This window comes from Vipera ursinii, assembly GCF_947247035.1.
Source record: "Vipera ursinii genome assembly, chromosome: 2".
In the NCBI taxonomy this organism is placed as follows: Eukaryota; Metazoa; Chordata; class Lepidosauria; order Squamata; family Viperidae; genus Vipera; species Vipera ursinii.
Genome location: NC_139513.1, coordinates 156104223 through 156118458, shown reverse-complemented (window position 1 = coordinate 156118458; position 14236 = coordinate 156104223). Strand labels below are relative to the sequence as shown.

At 39.0% G+C, this 14236-nt stretch overlaps 1 protein-coding gene across 2 annotated transcripts in view; it reads right to left on the bottom strand.

Moving 5' to 3' along the window:
- Nucleotides 1–5221, bottom strand: part of PFKM (phosphofructokinase, muscle) — a 36330-nt gene extending 31109 nt beyond the window's left edge. For both annotated transcript variants that reach the window (XM_083356670.1, XM_083356671.1), the window contains exon 1: nt 5003–5221. In XM_083356670.1, the coding sequence (XP_083212796.1) occupies nt 5003–5087 (85 nt within the window). In that variant the 5' untranslated portion in view covers nt 5088–5221. The remainder of the gene's footprint in view (nt 1–5002) is intronic.
- Between the last annotated feature and the right edge of the window lie 9015 nt (nt 5222–14236).

Sequence of the window (14236 nt, the reverse complement as noted above, 5' to 3'; positions counted from 1 at the left end):
AACCACTTGGAAGCTAGAACCTGTTCACACAGCTGCACAGGCAGTGCGTCCACATAACATTCCTGCTCTGTGAGCTGCACTAGTTCCCAGTAGGCTTCCAGACCTATTCAAGTTATGATACACTAGTTATCACTTAAGGCATAGTGCCTTGTTATCTGAGGGATATCTCTGTTATGTAGTTTTTAGCTGTCTTACACAATTGGTCAGAATTAGCATGCTTTGATCTCATCAGTTAAACAGTAGCATCTGATGGGACTCTGTTGCAGCACTGCTTTAGAAAATGTTCCCACACAACTTCAGATGGCCCCTACCCCAATCTTATTTAAACAAACCTTAAAATCTGATTCTTCATTCAGGCTTTGGATTAAAGTGAGTTACTCCTTCTGGGATGGTTGGTCTGGTAAAGTTTGCATTATATTGCCAGATGTGTACCTTTTCTTATTTTTGGTTTTGTATTATTTTATATATTATATTACATTGTTTTATATTTAAAACACCCAGAGCTAGGATGGAACTGAATACTTTTATTTAGTTATTTAAAAGGTACCAACCCCCCCCCCCCAACCCAGTACCAAAACTGTGCTAGCTGAATGCTTTGCTTACCAAGAAGATTGTCTGAGATTGTCCGCTGGGGCAGACTAAAGGAATTATAACTCAGGGGAAAGGGGGAGTAAGCAAAATTAGCATAGTAACAGAGAAGTGATGGTTTGAGCAGATAGTTCGGATCTGGATGCCCTGAAAATGTACAATGAATTTTGCAAGAGTAAATAAGGCTAAGGAGCAGAAAGATGGAACAGTGCTCCTTGGTGGGCAAAAAACATAGTTACTTATGAATATACATGACCTTAGATCAAATATTTTCCAATTTGTAATATGAAGCAGCCAGAACAAGGTAAAGACACCAACTTGAGGCCTGTAGCTTACAAATAGTCACAAAGTAGTAGCCTGATATTCTCTTGAGAATCTTCTAGCCTGCAACTATTTCTTCAGAAATCACTTAAAGGTAGGCCAGTAGTTCATTCATGGGCTTCTATTCTTTTAAATGGCTATTTTAAAAAGTTGCCTTCTATCAGGGTGACTAATAGAGAAGGAAGAAAGATCTTTCTCTAAGAATGAGTGCAGGTTCCAACTTTGTTACAATCACAATTCCATTCTAATGTACCAAATGAACATATAAGGAATGCTTGGGATCCTAAGTACAAAAACTAATTATTGTTACAATCTGAGTTTCCTAATGACTTTTTAATAACACAAGATCAATGTATCAAATGGGATCTCTGTAGAATGCACTTGTATTCTTCTTCAGATTAGAAAGAAAGAAAACCTCTTTGCTATGTCTCCTTCCTTCTTCATCCTGGAGTGATTGTAGTTTCTTGCTGCATCGGCTTACAAGTTACTCATATGCCTTAATCTACCCTAGGAAGGATTGCACATTTTATTTTTGAAATGCTGACATTTAAAGTCAAGTGACTTTAAATGTCTACTACCATGCCAACTTTCTGCTGGCTCCAAATATACCACACCAGGAGAGGGGATGTAATCCAATGCCAGCCATTATATACCCCCAAACTGTCTCCAGTGGGTGAAACAGGGATAACCTCTGCATATTCAAGGCAATAGGTGATGGTTAGCTACCATTTTAAAAAAGTCTGCTTTTGAGGCAGGATACAATCAGTCTTACAGAATCAATTAGAAGATATAAACTCAACATTACTAATGAATATTTTTATAGCAAAGAAAGAAAACAAAGCCCAGAACCTATTAATCATTTCCAAGAATTACTTTTCACTGCAAATTAGAGCATGGAAACGGTTTGCCGAAGGCTTGCCACAAATCAAACACCTCCTAGCTAATAAAAAAGCAGACCATGTTTGAAAATGCTATGTGACTTTTCTGGTTTTTTAATAGCCCCAATTAATCAAGGGGCACAGGAGCTTGGGAATTTTAGTAGCGTAGTGCCAAAAGCCCCATTTAGTATATTTTATCTATCCTGGGTGTCCTACCCATGGATATCAGGGCTCTAAAATTCCTAGACAACCTAATTATATTTGGGAATTCTGGGAATCAAAAGCCCACACATCTGGAAGGGGCCTTAAAGTTACAGAAAACTAATTTAGTGTTCAGCCCTAACAAAAACTGAATTGGAACTGTAAGATTTCAAATCCCTACAAATCAAAAGGATTTAACCTGTTACTGGAAAAAAATTAAGTCTAGGCTTCCAAATTGGGAAGTCACCCCAAAGACCTTCTTTTGAGCAGCAGACAAATTGCTTGATGATCTCAAAGCACAAGCAGTTGATATGGAAGAGGTGCTTATTCAGATACCAAGTGGTAAACCGCTTTGAGCAAGGCAAAGAAAACACATGAAGCAATGTCTCTTTTCCTTTAAGAGGATTTCCCTGGTATTGCCACTTATTTTAGAGCAGCTGTGCAGTTTTTGTGTATTTTGCACTTCCAAAACATAAGATAATTTGTTACACCTTTTTGGCAATTTTGGCTGAACAGTACTCTAGAGAAGTTGCACACACACAAAAGGAAGGGATGCATGCAACCAACCTATGCTTGAGCTTATCAACACCTGATTTAGTCTATGCATACATTTTCTCCCACAAATTTGGGAAAAGCTGGAGAATTCAAATCCAACCTACTTCCGGCCCAGGGCAGAACCATTGAATGATGTGTGCCAGGAGAAAACTGAACTGAAATCAAAACAGTCATAGGTGTGATGTGAAGGAGACCCCAAGGAATGTTGGTATACATGCTCTTTTTACCAACCGGGTACCCTCTATATTGGTGGGAGTGCAAATCCCTGTAAACAGCCATTGATCATGTGATCATTTTGAGAGCTGACCCAATACATCCTAAAGGTGGCAATTTGAGCCAATAAATAGTAAATAGCTTGCCAGTTGTTCAGCTTGTGAATACAAGCAGGAGCAGTGCGAGATATCCTTCCATAGTATCTTTCCCTACAAACTCCCCTACAATCAACTGCTCCTTCCTGCAGCCAATTATTGTGGGCAGGCTGGGCTCCAATTTATACCACAAATGAAGAGTTGTATAACTACCAGCTTGAGAGCTGCATGTATTCTTGCCAAAGATTTGGTTGTGTTCCAAAATTGTCCCTTAGTATTAATTTTAATGAAGTAAAAGGAAAAAAGAAAGAGGGATAAGTAAATTAACTGTGTTAAATACATTTAATGAAAACCTAGTTAAATCAAAAGAGTCCTAGTTTTTGTTTCAACCCCCACCTACTTTTAAGACTGCAACCTCTGATACGCCATATAAAGACCAAAAGAATTTCCAGTCTGAAAACACTTGCATAACTCTACTTTAAACCCATCAGTAAGATTTGACCCAGATACGATGGATCTGCCCCCATGAATTGCCATGGTTTCCCAGGCTATTCTTTTGGGTTTTCTATCCATCAATCAGGGATGACCTAGCCTAGCCACATAATGAATGAGTCATTCATAAGAGCTAAAAAATTTTGTCCTTGTACTGCTCACAATTTACAGCAATTTTTGTCTGGCTATTTTTCTTCCCTAAAAAGATTGTTTTTTCTAAGATGCACTGCATTTATTATTTTGTACCTGTTCAAAAGAATAATTACGACGAACATGGAAACTATGCAGAATTTTGCAAGGCAAACTGGTAGCCTAATTGTGTGTCCATGAGTGATGTTTCAGCTGAGGAACCAATAGGCTGGATTTTATGCTGAAGGTTTGATATTAAAGCAAAGACCTCAATGAATCATGATGTAAACTTCTGAAAGAATTATACAAAGGGTTTTCATGTTGGAGAAAAACAAGCCATTAAAGTCCTAATAGACTTTAGAATCAGAACAGAATCAGAAAGGGAGATCAGTCCAGTTTCTAGACTTAACTGCAGAAAACTTCAGCATGCTGACAAATGGTCACCTACCCTTTTTCTATTCATAAATCTCTGCTAAGATATATATTAATTAATGGTGCAACAAGAATTCTGAGAACGAACATTTTCAAAAAGGCTTCTGAAACAAAAAAAGTAAACATTAATTTATTTCAATATGAGATGTGTGGGTTTTAGAATATTTTGTGTGCTCACGTTACATATATAACATATATATATATATACACACACAGACACACACACACACAGACAGACGTGTGTGTATGTATATATATGTGTGTGTGTATACACACACACACACATACATACATTTATGTATATATACACAAAGAGTTGGGGTTTTTTCTGTCTTGTGCTATTTATAGTAAATTATGCTGGTCTATTGAATTGCTTTCTAATCCACTTAAACAACAACTAGCAACAGGAGGTGAACTGAAAGCTAAGATTTGGAAGGGGAAAGCTAAGGAAAAGGAAAAATTAATTGATAAAAGTCTGGAAACCATGTTTGTTGAAAAGTGCCCCATCAATCAATAGGCAGAAGGCAGTAAAGAATTTGATCCTGTGAGCAACTGACTCCAGAGGGAAAAGGAATAATAAAAGAATCAACCTGACTGATTTTAAAACACTTTTTAAGCAATACAAATAAGATAAGGGAGGGGATGCTGCAGCTGAGCAAAAGATTTCCAATTAAGAAGGCTGGGGGTTGTTGTGAAGAAAGAATGCCTTGCTAAATAGGATCAATCTCAGTATTCAGTTTCTAACAACTATATCCTCTTTTGAAATTCACAAGGGAGGATGATGGAGAAAGTTTCCACAATTGGGAAAAAAAACAAAACCCTCAGCGGGGCTGGGAGAACAACAGTAGGGATAGAGGCAGGGGAAAAGGGTCCTGTGTATCAAATAATTGCTTCGCACAAACGTTTTACTTTCAATAAATTTGCAGCGCACCTATTAGCAGCAGTTTGCAAATTAGCCTAGGGAAATTCCGATAGCCAGAATGAAAAAAACAATGCCGGAGTATTTGATCCCGATTCCATTGGGATTTTTGCCATTTGTTTTCCAGGCAAAGGTAATCCCAAAGCCACGAAAATTCAGAGAACAGGCAATCCACTTACCTTGGGCATCACCTCCGGATGTCAACACAGCAATGGCCTTGCCAATTCCCATCGTGTTACTATGCTCATGTTTTATTGGTGCCATTCTCCGAGCTGGAAGATCAACAAAAAGTTCTTAAAGAGGCTGATGGAGAAAAGGCCCGTTGTCTTCCCAGCCTCCCTGTTCCTCCTCCCCCAAGGAAGGGCCACGCTGCCTGTGAGGTCCAGAGTGCCCTTCACAGACCTCTGTTGTCGCTTTCAAAGTCTTTGTCCCGCCTCCTCTCTGATCAATGATAAGTGAGACTGTCACATGTAAGTGATCCTTGAAGCTGCGTCAGCCACACCTAATCCTAAAGGGTACATGGCCAGCTGTCCTGAGTACCCGTGAACAGGAACTCTGAAACGATGTTACATTATTAACTGTGTTTTGCTGAGGTACTTGTAAGGACTTACTAAAGCAATCTCTTCAGTTGTCTGATATGTTTATGCTTGACTAAAAGATGATCCTCATTAAATGACCACAATTTTTTTTAAAGAGAATACATCAGGCAGTTTAGGATAAACGACTATTTGTCTGGAATGGTATAGGGTTTCCTGCCTGAGCAGGGGGTTGGACTAGAAGACCTTTTAAGGTCCATACCAACTCTGTTATTCTAATTCTATTCTAACAAAAATACACACAAACAGATTAAAGTACAGCAAGGAGGGCACCAGAAGACTCTAAACCCCAATTTTGGGGCTTTCAGAGCAGATCCCCCACCCCCCCAAAAATTGTGCAATCAAATATAGCAGATGATCCATTTTGGGCGCGTTCTTCTCTGGTCTATTAAAGTTCAAAAAGCATGACTGTATGATATATATATAATAATAATAAACCTTTATTGTCAAAGTGTGTACATTGAGATTAGCTGAGCCTCCCCCCCCCCCCGCTCTCTCCCCCCAACACACAATGACAACAAACCCTCCATCCCACCACACTATGTGAACCAACTACACCACACACCAGCCTCCCAAGTCAATTCTGCATAAGATTATGTCCCATTTAAAAGCCTAACAGCCCACGGATAAAAGCTATTTTTCAGCCTGTTGGTACGGCTGGCTATACTCCTATATCTCCTACCGGATGGTAGGAGAGTAAAGAGATACCGTCCAGGGTGTGAGTCATCCCTGAGAATCTTCCTCGCTCTTCCAAGGCAACGAGCCCTGGCGGTCATCCAGTGGTGTCAGGTAACAGCCCACAATGTCTTGTGCTGTGCTCACTACCCTCTGTAATACTTTCCTATCCGCGGCTGTCAGACCAGCATACCAAACCACAATACCATACGAGAGGACGCTCTCTATAGTAGACCGGTAAAAGAGGGTCATTAGCTGTTGTTCTACCCTGTTCTTCCGCAAGACCCTAAGAAAGTGAAGCCTCTGTTGGGCCTTTCTAGCCACGTGAGTTGTGTTAACTTTCCAGGTCAGATCTTCACAGAGGTAGACTCCCAGAAATTTAAAGGAGGAAACTCTCTCTACACAGTTGTCTCCGATGTAAAGTGATACATTATTATATTAATTGCTGGATTTAAAGCCCACCTTTCCTCTATAGCTCAAATTGACATTAAAAATCTTTTAACCTCCAAAGTTCTGGATGGCGAAGTCCAATCTCATGACACATTTCTGTGGCTAATAAAACATTTGCTCACCCCTGCTGTACAAATTAGATTCAGAAACACAATGGTTGATTTCATATAACGTGCTAAGACAAAGCCAAACAGTCTGGCAGGTGTCTGTCTCAGCCTCCCTCTTCTGCATTTGACACTAAAGGTTATACCCATCAGTTGTAACCTTTATTCTTTAAGAATTTATCCAATTTTGTTTTAAAAACATCAGAATTGTGGACATTATAATCACGTGGAAAAATATTGTAGTGTGAAAATGTATTTCCTTTTTTCAGGCCAGAATTTCTTCCTGTTTACTGTCATTACAAAACAAAGTAGGAAAATATTTCTCCATTGTTATGTGTAACTGTATTCAACTCCAACGTTTTTCCCCTTTGTGCTACACTGTACCATGTATGGTCACGTGTATGTATATATGTATATGTATGTATATGTGTGTGTATGTACAGACTATGTATGCACGTTTCCATTATCAAAAAAAAAATCAATTTCCATTAGCTCACAAAACAGTGTGCCTTTTTGACAGCTGCTGCCGAGTGAGTTATAATCATCAGCCCTTTCTCCTGACACGTTTTCATTAGTCTATCATCATATATACTGTAAGGTAAGGCCTTTTTTAAAACATGCCTCCATTTGTTGTTGTGTTTTTAACATCCTTTGTCCAATCTGGAGAAATTTTTATGAAACTCCTTGTTGTTCCTTTTAATCCAGATGTTATGAGCTGTTATAAATCTCAAAATTCACGCTTTGTGCATGTATGGAAGAAAAGAAAATCTGTATATGAAGCTATGCAGCATTACAACATGAGCAGGCAAGATGTGTTTCAAATATTTTGAATTACAGTTCTTATAATCTTTTACCGTATACCTTGGTGGTTGGGGCAATGGGAAAATCCAAAACTACCCTTCCAATAGATCAGGGCTTTTCAACCTTTTCACCCATTGTACCACTTTTAGGATATGGCAACATCCGAGTACCACGTCGCCTAGCAAGGTGTCAAAAACTTGATGACCCCACAAAAAAGTGATGAGGTACAGGTAGTCCTCAACTTGCAACAGTTCGCTTAGTGACTGTTCAAAGTTACAATGGCACTGAAAAAAGTGCCCCCCAAACCCACAGCCAAGCAAGACACCTGCCTGCCCGCCCGGCGGCGCTCTTCCTCCTGTCCGAGGTTTTCATTGTGAGCATTTCTGTTGAGGATTGGCAGCAGAGGTTGGGTGGGGGTGTGTTTGGTTTTTATTTCCAACCCCCCTCTGCTGTCTAGTTGCACCAGGTTTTGGTCACTTCACATGACCCTGGGACACTGTGACCGTCATAAATATGAATCAGTTGCCAAACATCTGAATGTATATCACAAGACCCTGGAGATGCTGCAACATTCCAGCTGATTGGCGCTTCTTCTGGGCTCAGAAGCACCAGGATCAGTGCTGAGCTCCAGCTGGAGCCTGGTGCTGATCCTGGCGCTTCCACTGAGCCCTGACAGCCCTGCAGCTCCAGCCATCTCACGCTCTGCCACTGGTTCAGCTCATTCACCTCCCCCACTACCACTTTTCTAGGGTGGTCACGTACCACCTGCCAGGTGCCAATGTACACAGGTGGTACCTGTACCACTGATTGAAATGCCCTGTGATAAATACAGTCCTAGTTGCTTTGATAAATCAGCCTTGCAAGTGTTAAAAACTGCCAAGTGATACAAAGGTTTGGCAGAAGCTCCTGTATTTACAGCACAGCTATTTATTTCCCTGTTATAGTTATCTGTAACCTGACAGAAGTCTTGCTTATGATGCAGCTGTCTGCAGGCAACAAGATCAAGAACTCAGTCAATGCAAAAAAGAAAAAAACCCACAGGTATAACCTCTTTAAACTTATTGATAGTTTCAAACCTGTCACTTTCTGGTCAATAATCCACATTCACTAGGAATTCTGGGTGCTGTAGTCTCAACCCATCCAGAATGTCATTGCTCTTTCCATATTCAAAGTACTTCTAGTGCTGTTCTTGTTGTTTTCATCCATTACCTAGCACAGCCCATCTTTCTTCCCACGTGCCCGGCTGAGCTTCATTCAGATAAAAGAAGTTTGCATCAGAAGCCAAATCCATGATGCAGCAAACACCTCCTCTGCCTCTCTTAACTCTGCATGGTGTGAGCTAGGTGTTGCTAGGAAACCAAGGCAGCCTATTCCCATTTCCTAGGTCACAACCACCTGCTGATGAGCCCCATTGACAACATCACAGATTCAAGAACTGAAAACCTCTCTCTGCTCTTGAGCTTCAACACAGCAGTTACACCAGGCAGATGGCACCTCATTTTGAAAGGCCTTTAATATGAAGATTCTGGCTCAGAGTGCTCTGCTTCTGTTATTCCCTCTGCTAATTTTGTAAGATTTTGGCTTCTGGTGCATGAGGCAAACTCTTACCTTTCCATGTTTTCAAAGCTAAATTAGAGCAGGCTTCTAAAAGTCACATTTGCAGTGTGAAAAAAGGGAGAATGCTTGCTAAAGATCTGAAGTTTTTTTAAATTCTATCCCCTTCCTACTTCAAATTAGTTCCTCTCCTTTTATGCAATGACATGAAAGCCCATTCTTTTGTTCTTGCTATCGTTTTTAATACTCTTATGTAAAATTATTTACAAATCATATGCTGCCCAGAGTTGCTTTACAGAGTGAGATGGGCTGCATTACAACTTAATAAATAAACAAGTAAACGAAGGTATGGTAGAGGGCGTTTTACATAAATTTCTGTTCCGTGAAGATGGTTTCTAACAAATGTAACAGACTTGTGAGAACAAATCACAATAGCACTTAAAATTATATACAACCCTATGGTGCTTTACAGTAATCTCTGGGGAGTTTACAATGTGGGTCCTACGCACATTGCATTCCAACCTCAGAAAGATGGAAGATTGAGACTGTTGGAATGGGACAACTTGCCGTAGACAACTCATCTCGGCCACCTTGCGGCAGGACAAGTCGCCACAACCAGCTCAATACTGGTTAACTTGCCACGGGACAATTTAACAATTCAATTATTTAAAGTGAATAAAAAATATTTTTGTCATTCATATTTTATTTTGTCCCTCCTTTTGCATCCTTTCTTTGATGATTCTATTCCCCCATTTCTTTGATATTATTGTAACTCTTGTCCCGCAATGAGTTATCCCATGGCAAGTTGTCCCACAGCAAGTTGTCCAGAGCAAATTGTCATAGATGCAGCTGGAAGCAATTGCCTTAATTTGCATATAATTATACCTTTGAACAGTGCACATTTGAATAACGGGGACCACTTCATGATATTGAGACCTAGCTATATTATGCAAACATTATTTTGAGCCCTGGCGGTGCAGTGGCTAGAATGCAGTATTGCCAGTAAATTGTCATAGATCCTCAGACTGTGGGCAGACGTCTGCAATACTGCAGTCTAACTACTGCACCGCCAGGGCTCAAATTAATATTTGCATAGTATAGCTAGGTCTCAATATCAAGAAGTGTTCCCCATTATTCAAATGGGCAGCAGACTGACTGACTGACTAAATAAATAAATAAATGTTTCTATTTTCTAGCTAGAATTTAAACTGAATTTTGTGATTTAAGCTGAATAAGGCTAAGCATACCAAGGCTCCCAACCTTCTCCTACTGCTAAAATTGGCAGTTCACTAATTTATTTTGTATATTCAGTCTGCACCTATCAGCCATAATTCTACACACAGCCTTCTTCCATTTGACACTTGTGAGATGGATTGGATAACAAAGGACACGTTGGGAGTTGTAGTCCAAATTTCTAGAATACTAAATGCAGTCTGAGAAACAGGTACAAAGTAGACATAAACTGAGAGAAAAAAACCATTATAAACACAAGGTAAAATACTTCTTCAAACTTAATCCGTGGAGGACAAATGTTGCCGCAATCTTCTGGATGCAGTACAAAAATCAGATTACAGATATTTGAGCAGTCAAAAACTGTAACACCAGATTCCTGCTTTTTTTTTGCCACTAGACTAACAAGGTTCTTCTACAAATTGCAGCAGCTTGGGTGCTACACCAAACTCTTTAAATTCTTGTTCAGGACGTCCATGTAGCCCAGTGATTCCAAAATCATATTTCATGATATACTAAGGACTTACTTCCCAGATGTTAAACCACGGTCCGTGTATATAATAGTTTACTGAATAAAAAAGTGGGTACAGATATAATACTAAGCTATGAATATGGGACAGGCAGTCTGTGTGATATATGCAGCTTATTAACCCCATTTTTGTGGCCACTGCTCCCATAGTTGTACTGCTGAAATAGAATGTTGAAATCACATTATGACAGTATGTTTAGATAAAGAACAAGTACTGTATAAAAATCTAAAATAGGACAATTAAGCTGCCAATAAGATTAAAGTATCCATCAATTACAAAAGAGTGAACATTGGGGTCTTGGCCTATCTTTTCTGATAATGTAACAGGACCATTGTGTGTCCTGTCACAAAACCATTAAAAACATTAGCGTAGCCCATGACATTACAAATATTATCCATTTTTATATAAATCATTTTTTTACAAACCAGAATGGTTGGATCCATACATTATGAATCAGATAACAATTGTATTCCCAAGTGAGTGAATTATGTCTTATGTGGGATAAACTGTGCCTTAAAGAGCTGTTTTCATATAATCCAGGTTGATTGATATGATTAACGTTTTATCATTATTCCCATCTTGTTAAATTTATCTTCTGATTTTGCTTACGGAACTCAAGGTGACAAACACAGCATCCTGTTTTCCTATTTTCCCCCAATCATGCTTGTGAGACAGATTGGGCTCCAGGGAACAGTTGGTGAAATATTACCAAGCCCAGAATGGACACAAACCTAAAAGTTGAACTACAATCACAGCAGCTTTTCACCTAGGACTGATCTGTGAAACTGCTATAGCCGGAAATACGCTATCATTAAAAATCCTAACCTTAGCATTATGTATAAAGAAGCCCTATGTCAAAATGTAAAATGATCTGTCCATCACTCTGCCAAGATAGTGGATAGTGCCATTATATGAAGGGAAGTAGTACAGAATCCTTGATATTCCGTGATGCAGCTACAAATGATCAAGGGTAAGGAAATTCCACAAAATCATAATTTCTAAGAAAACCCAGTGCCTTCAATGACCAACTTTTAATTTTTAAATTGTCCCTTACTTGCTGCCTAATGCAAGCGAGAGTTCTCAGAAAGTGACATACTTCTATAAAGTAGGTGACAATTTCCTTCTCTGTTCAACCCTAAACATTCTGTCTTACAAATAATTAGGTTGAGCCCAAAGTTTGAGTGCATCTCTTGAGTGCCCCTTAAAAAGTTACAGGCAAATTGTAATTTTTAACATAACAAAAGGGGGAAAAGTAGATAGGAAGTTATATTAACTATATTTAATTGGATTTAAATTTATTTATGGGGGGCACAATGATTAAAAACGCTAAGCTTCAGCCCAGGTTCAAGACCCGAGCACAGCATGATGGGGTGAGGTCCCATTACTTGCCCCAGCTCCTGCCCACCTAGCAATTTTAGTACATAAATAGGTACCATTTCTGTAGGAAGGTAACAGCGTTCTCTGGTCCTTGGTGTATAGTCATGCTGGCTACATGACCATGGAAATGTCTTCAGGTAATGCTGCCTCCCTTAGCTAAGAAATGGAGATGAGCAACACCCCCTACATTGGACATGACTGGAGAGGAGAAACCTTTACAGTATCTTTAAACTTATTTATTGTTTAAATTCAAGATCCCCTAAGATTTGCCCAATTTTTGGTGTTATTACCATCTATTTTATTGAGTGTGACTGCTGGCATACCAATTCAAAAGCTACTAGAGGCCCTCAGCATAAAAAAAGTTAAGCCATCCTGATTTAAACTATATTCATCCATGTTCCTTACAAAGTTACATTTACTACAATACCAAGGGGTGGGGAAAGGCCATCCCAATTCATCAGTTTAGCTAACATTGACAGGACTTAACAAATCTGAAGTCTTCCCATTTCTGAAATAATACCGGATCCCTGCAAAACTGACCTAGAAATCAGTACTGTTATATATTTTATGGTGTAGATTGTAGAACATTGCCATTCTAAATTTATGATATAGAACTTTATAATTCAAAAAGACCTGATTATCCAAAAGCTCTTTCCTGCCCACTCTCTTCCCAATAATAAGCAAAGCAAATGAAGATAATAATGGGCAACACAAAACATAGTGGAGAAGCTAAAAGCAAATTGGGATTATTAGTTTTTGATTATTTCCTGTGAACGCTTCATTTTGGACCTCTTCAAACAGACAAGAAATTTCATCTCTTCATATCTGTTGGTTCCCCTTTATCTTCTCTTTTTTCAACATTGCTTTAGTAACCCATCCTGAACAAATAAAGGAGTTCTGCTCTTGGTCAGTGCTTTGCAGTTCATCCCTTTAAAAATACTGATTTTTGTTGGCAGGCATAACACAAGCACTGATGTTGAATCAATCAATCATTGACGCACCACTTAACATTAAACCTAAGGAATCTATTCAATCACATTTGTGTTCATAAATCTATTACAATGAAAAGCTAGTGAACTGCATTTTGTCTAGAGCAGTGTAATCCCAATATGAAGTGTAAATTTGGTTAATAGTTAATACACTGGACATTAAAAATACAACTTTGTGTTTATAATTTTCTGTTACAGCCAAAAACTGAAAGCAGTAATTGTATTAAATGTGAACAAATTAATATTTTTACCTATTATTCACCTATGCCTACCCCTATATCCAGTCTTATCCAATCTGCTAGCTTCCATTTATATTGGACTATAATCCTCATTATTTCCAAACAATGGCCATGTTTGTTTAGATAGATGTGGAATTCAGTCCAACATATTTGGAGAATATCAGATGTAAGAAGCTGAAGCATTTAGTAAACGAATGGCAAGCTCTTCCACAACTTAGTCCATTGCTGCAAATTCACTGGAGAAAGAACACAGGTGTAGTTGTGAGTTAAAGTACACACTTTGCACATTCTCAAATTGAGTCTTTGTGTAGAAAGCAAAGGTAGTTCTTGACTTACAACTGTTCATTTACAATAGTTCAAAGTTGCAATGGACTTGGGAGAAGTGACTTACAACCCATTCTCCAAGTTATGACCGTTCCTCCCCCCCACAGTGGTCATGTGATTGCAATTTAGGCATTTGGTAACTAGCTCACATCTTCCAACAAGGAAAGTCAATTGGGGAAGCTGGATTCACTTAGTGACCATGATTCAGTTAACAACCAATGTAAAATGGTCATAAAATCGGGTCTGGTGATGTGATTACTTGCTTAATAACTGTGTCACTAAGTGACTGAAATTCTAGTCCCAAATGGGGTTGTAAGTCGAGGACTACCTGACTTAGATGGAGATATGCAGGTGCTTCTGCCTAATAACAGGACTAAAGCATTTATTTAAGGCCAGAAAACTTTTGGAAGCAGATCAGATACATCAATTCATTGAATATGTTTTCTTCGCAAGGAGGAGGAGGTGGAAGTATAATGCAGTTAGAGTTGCAACATTCTATTAATATAGCCAATCCCAATAAAAATAGTCTCAGCTGTCTTGTAGA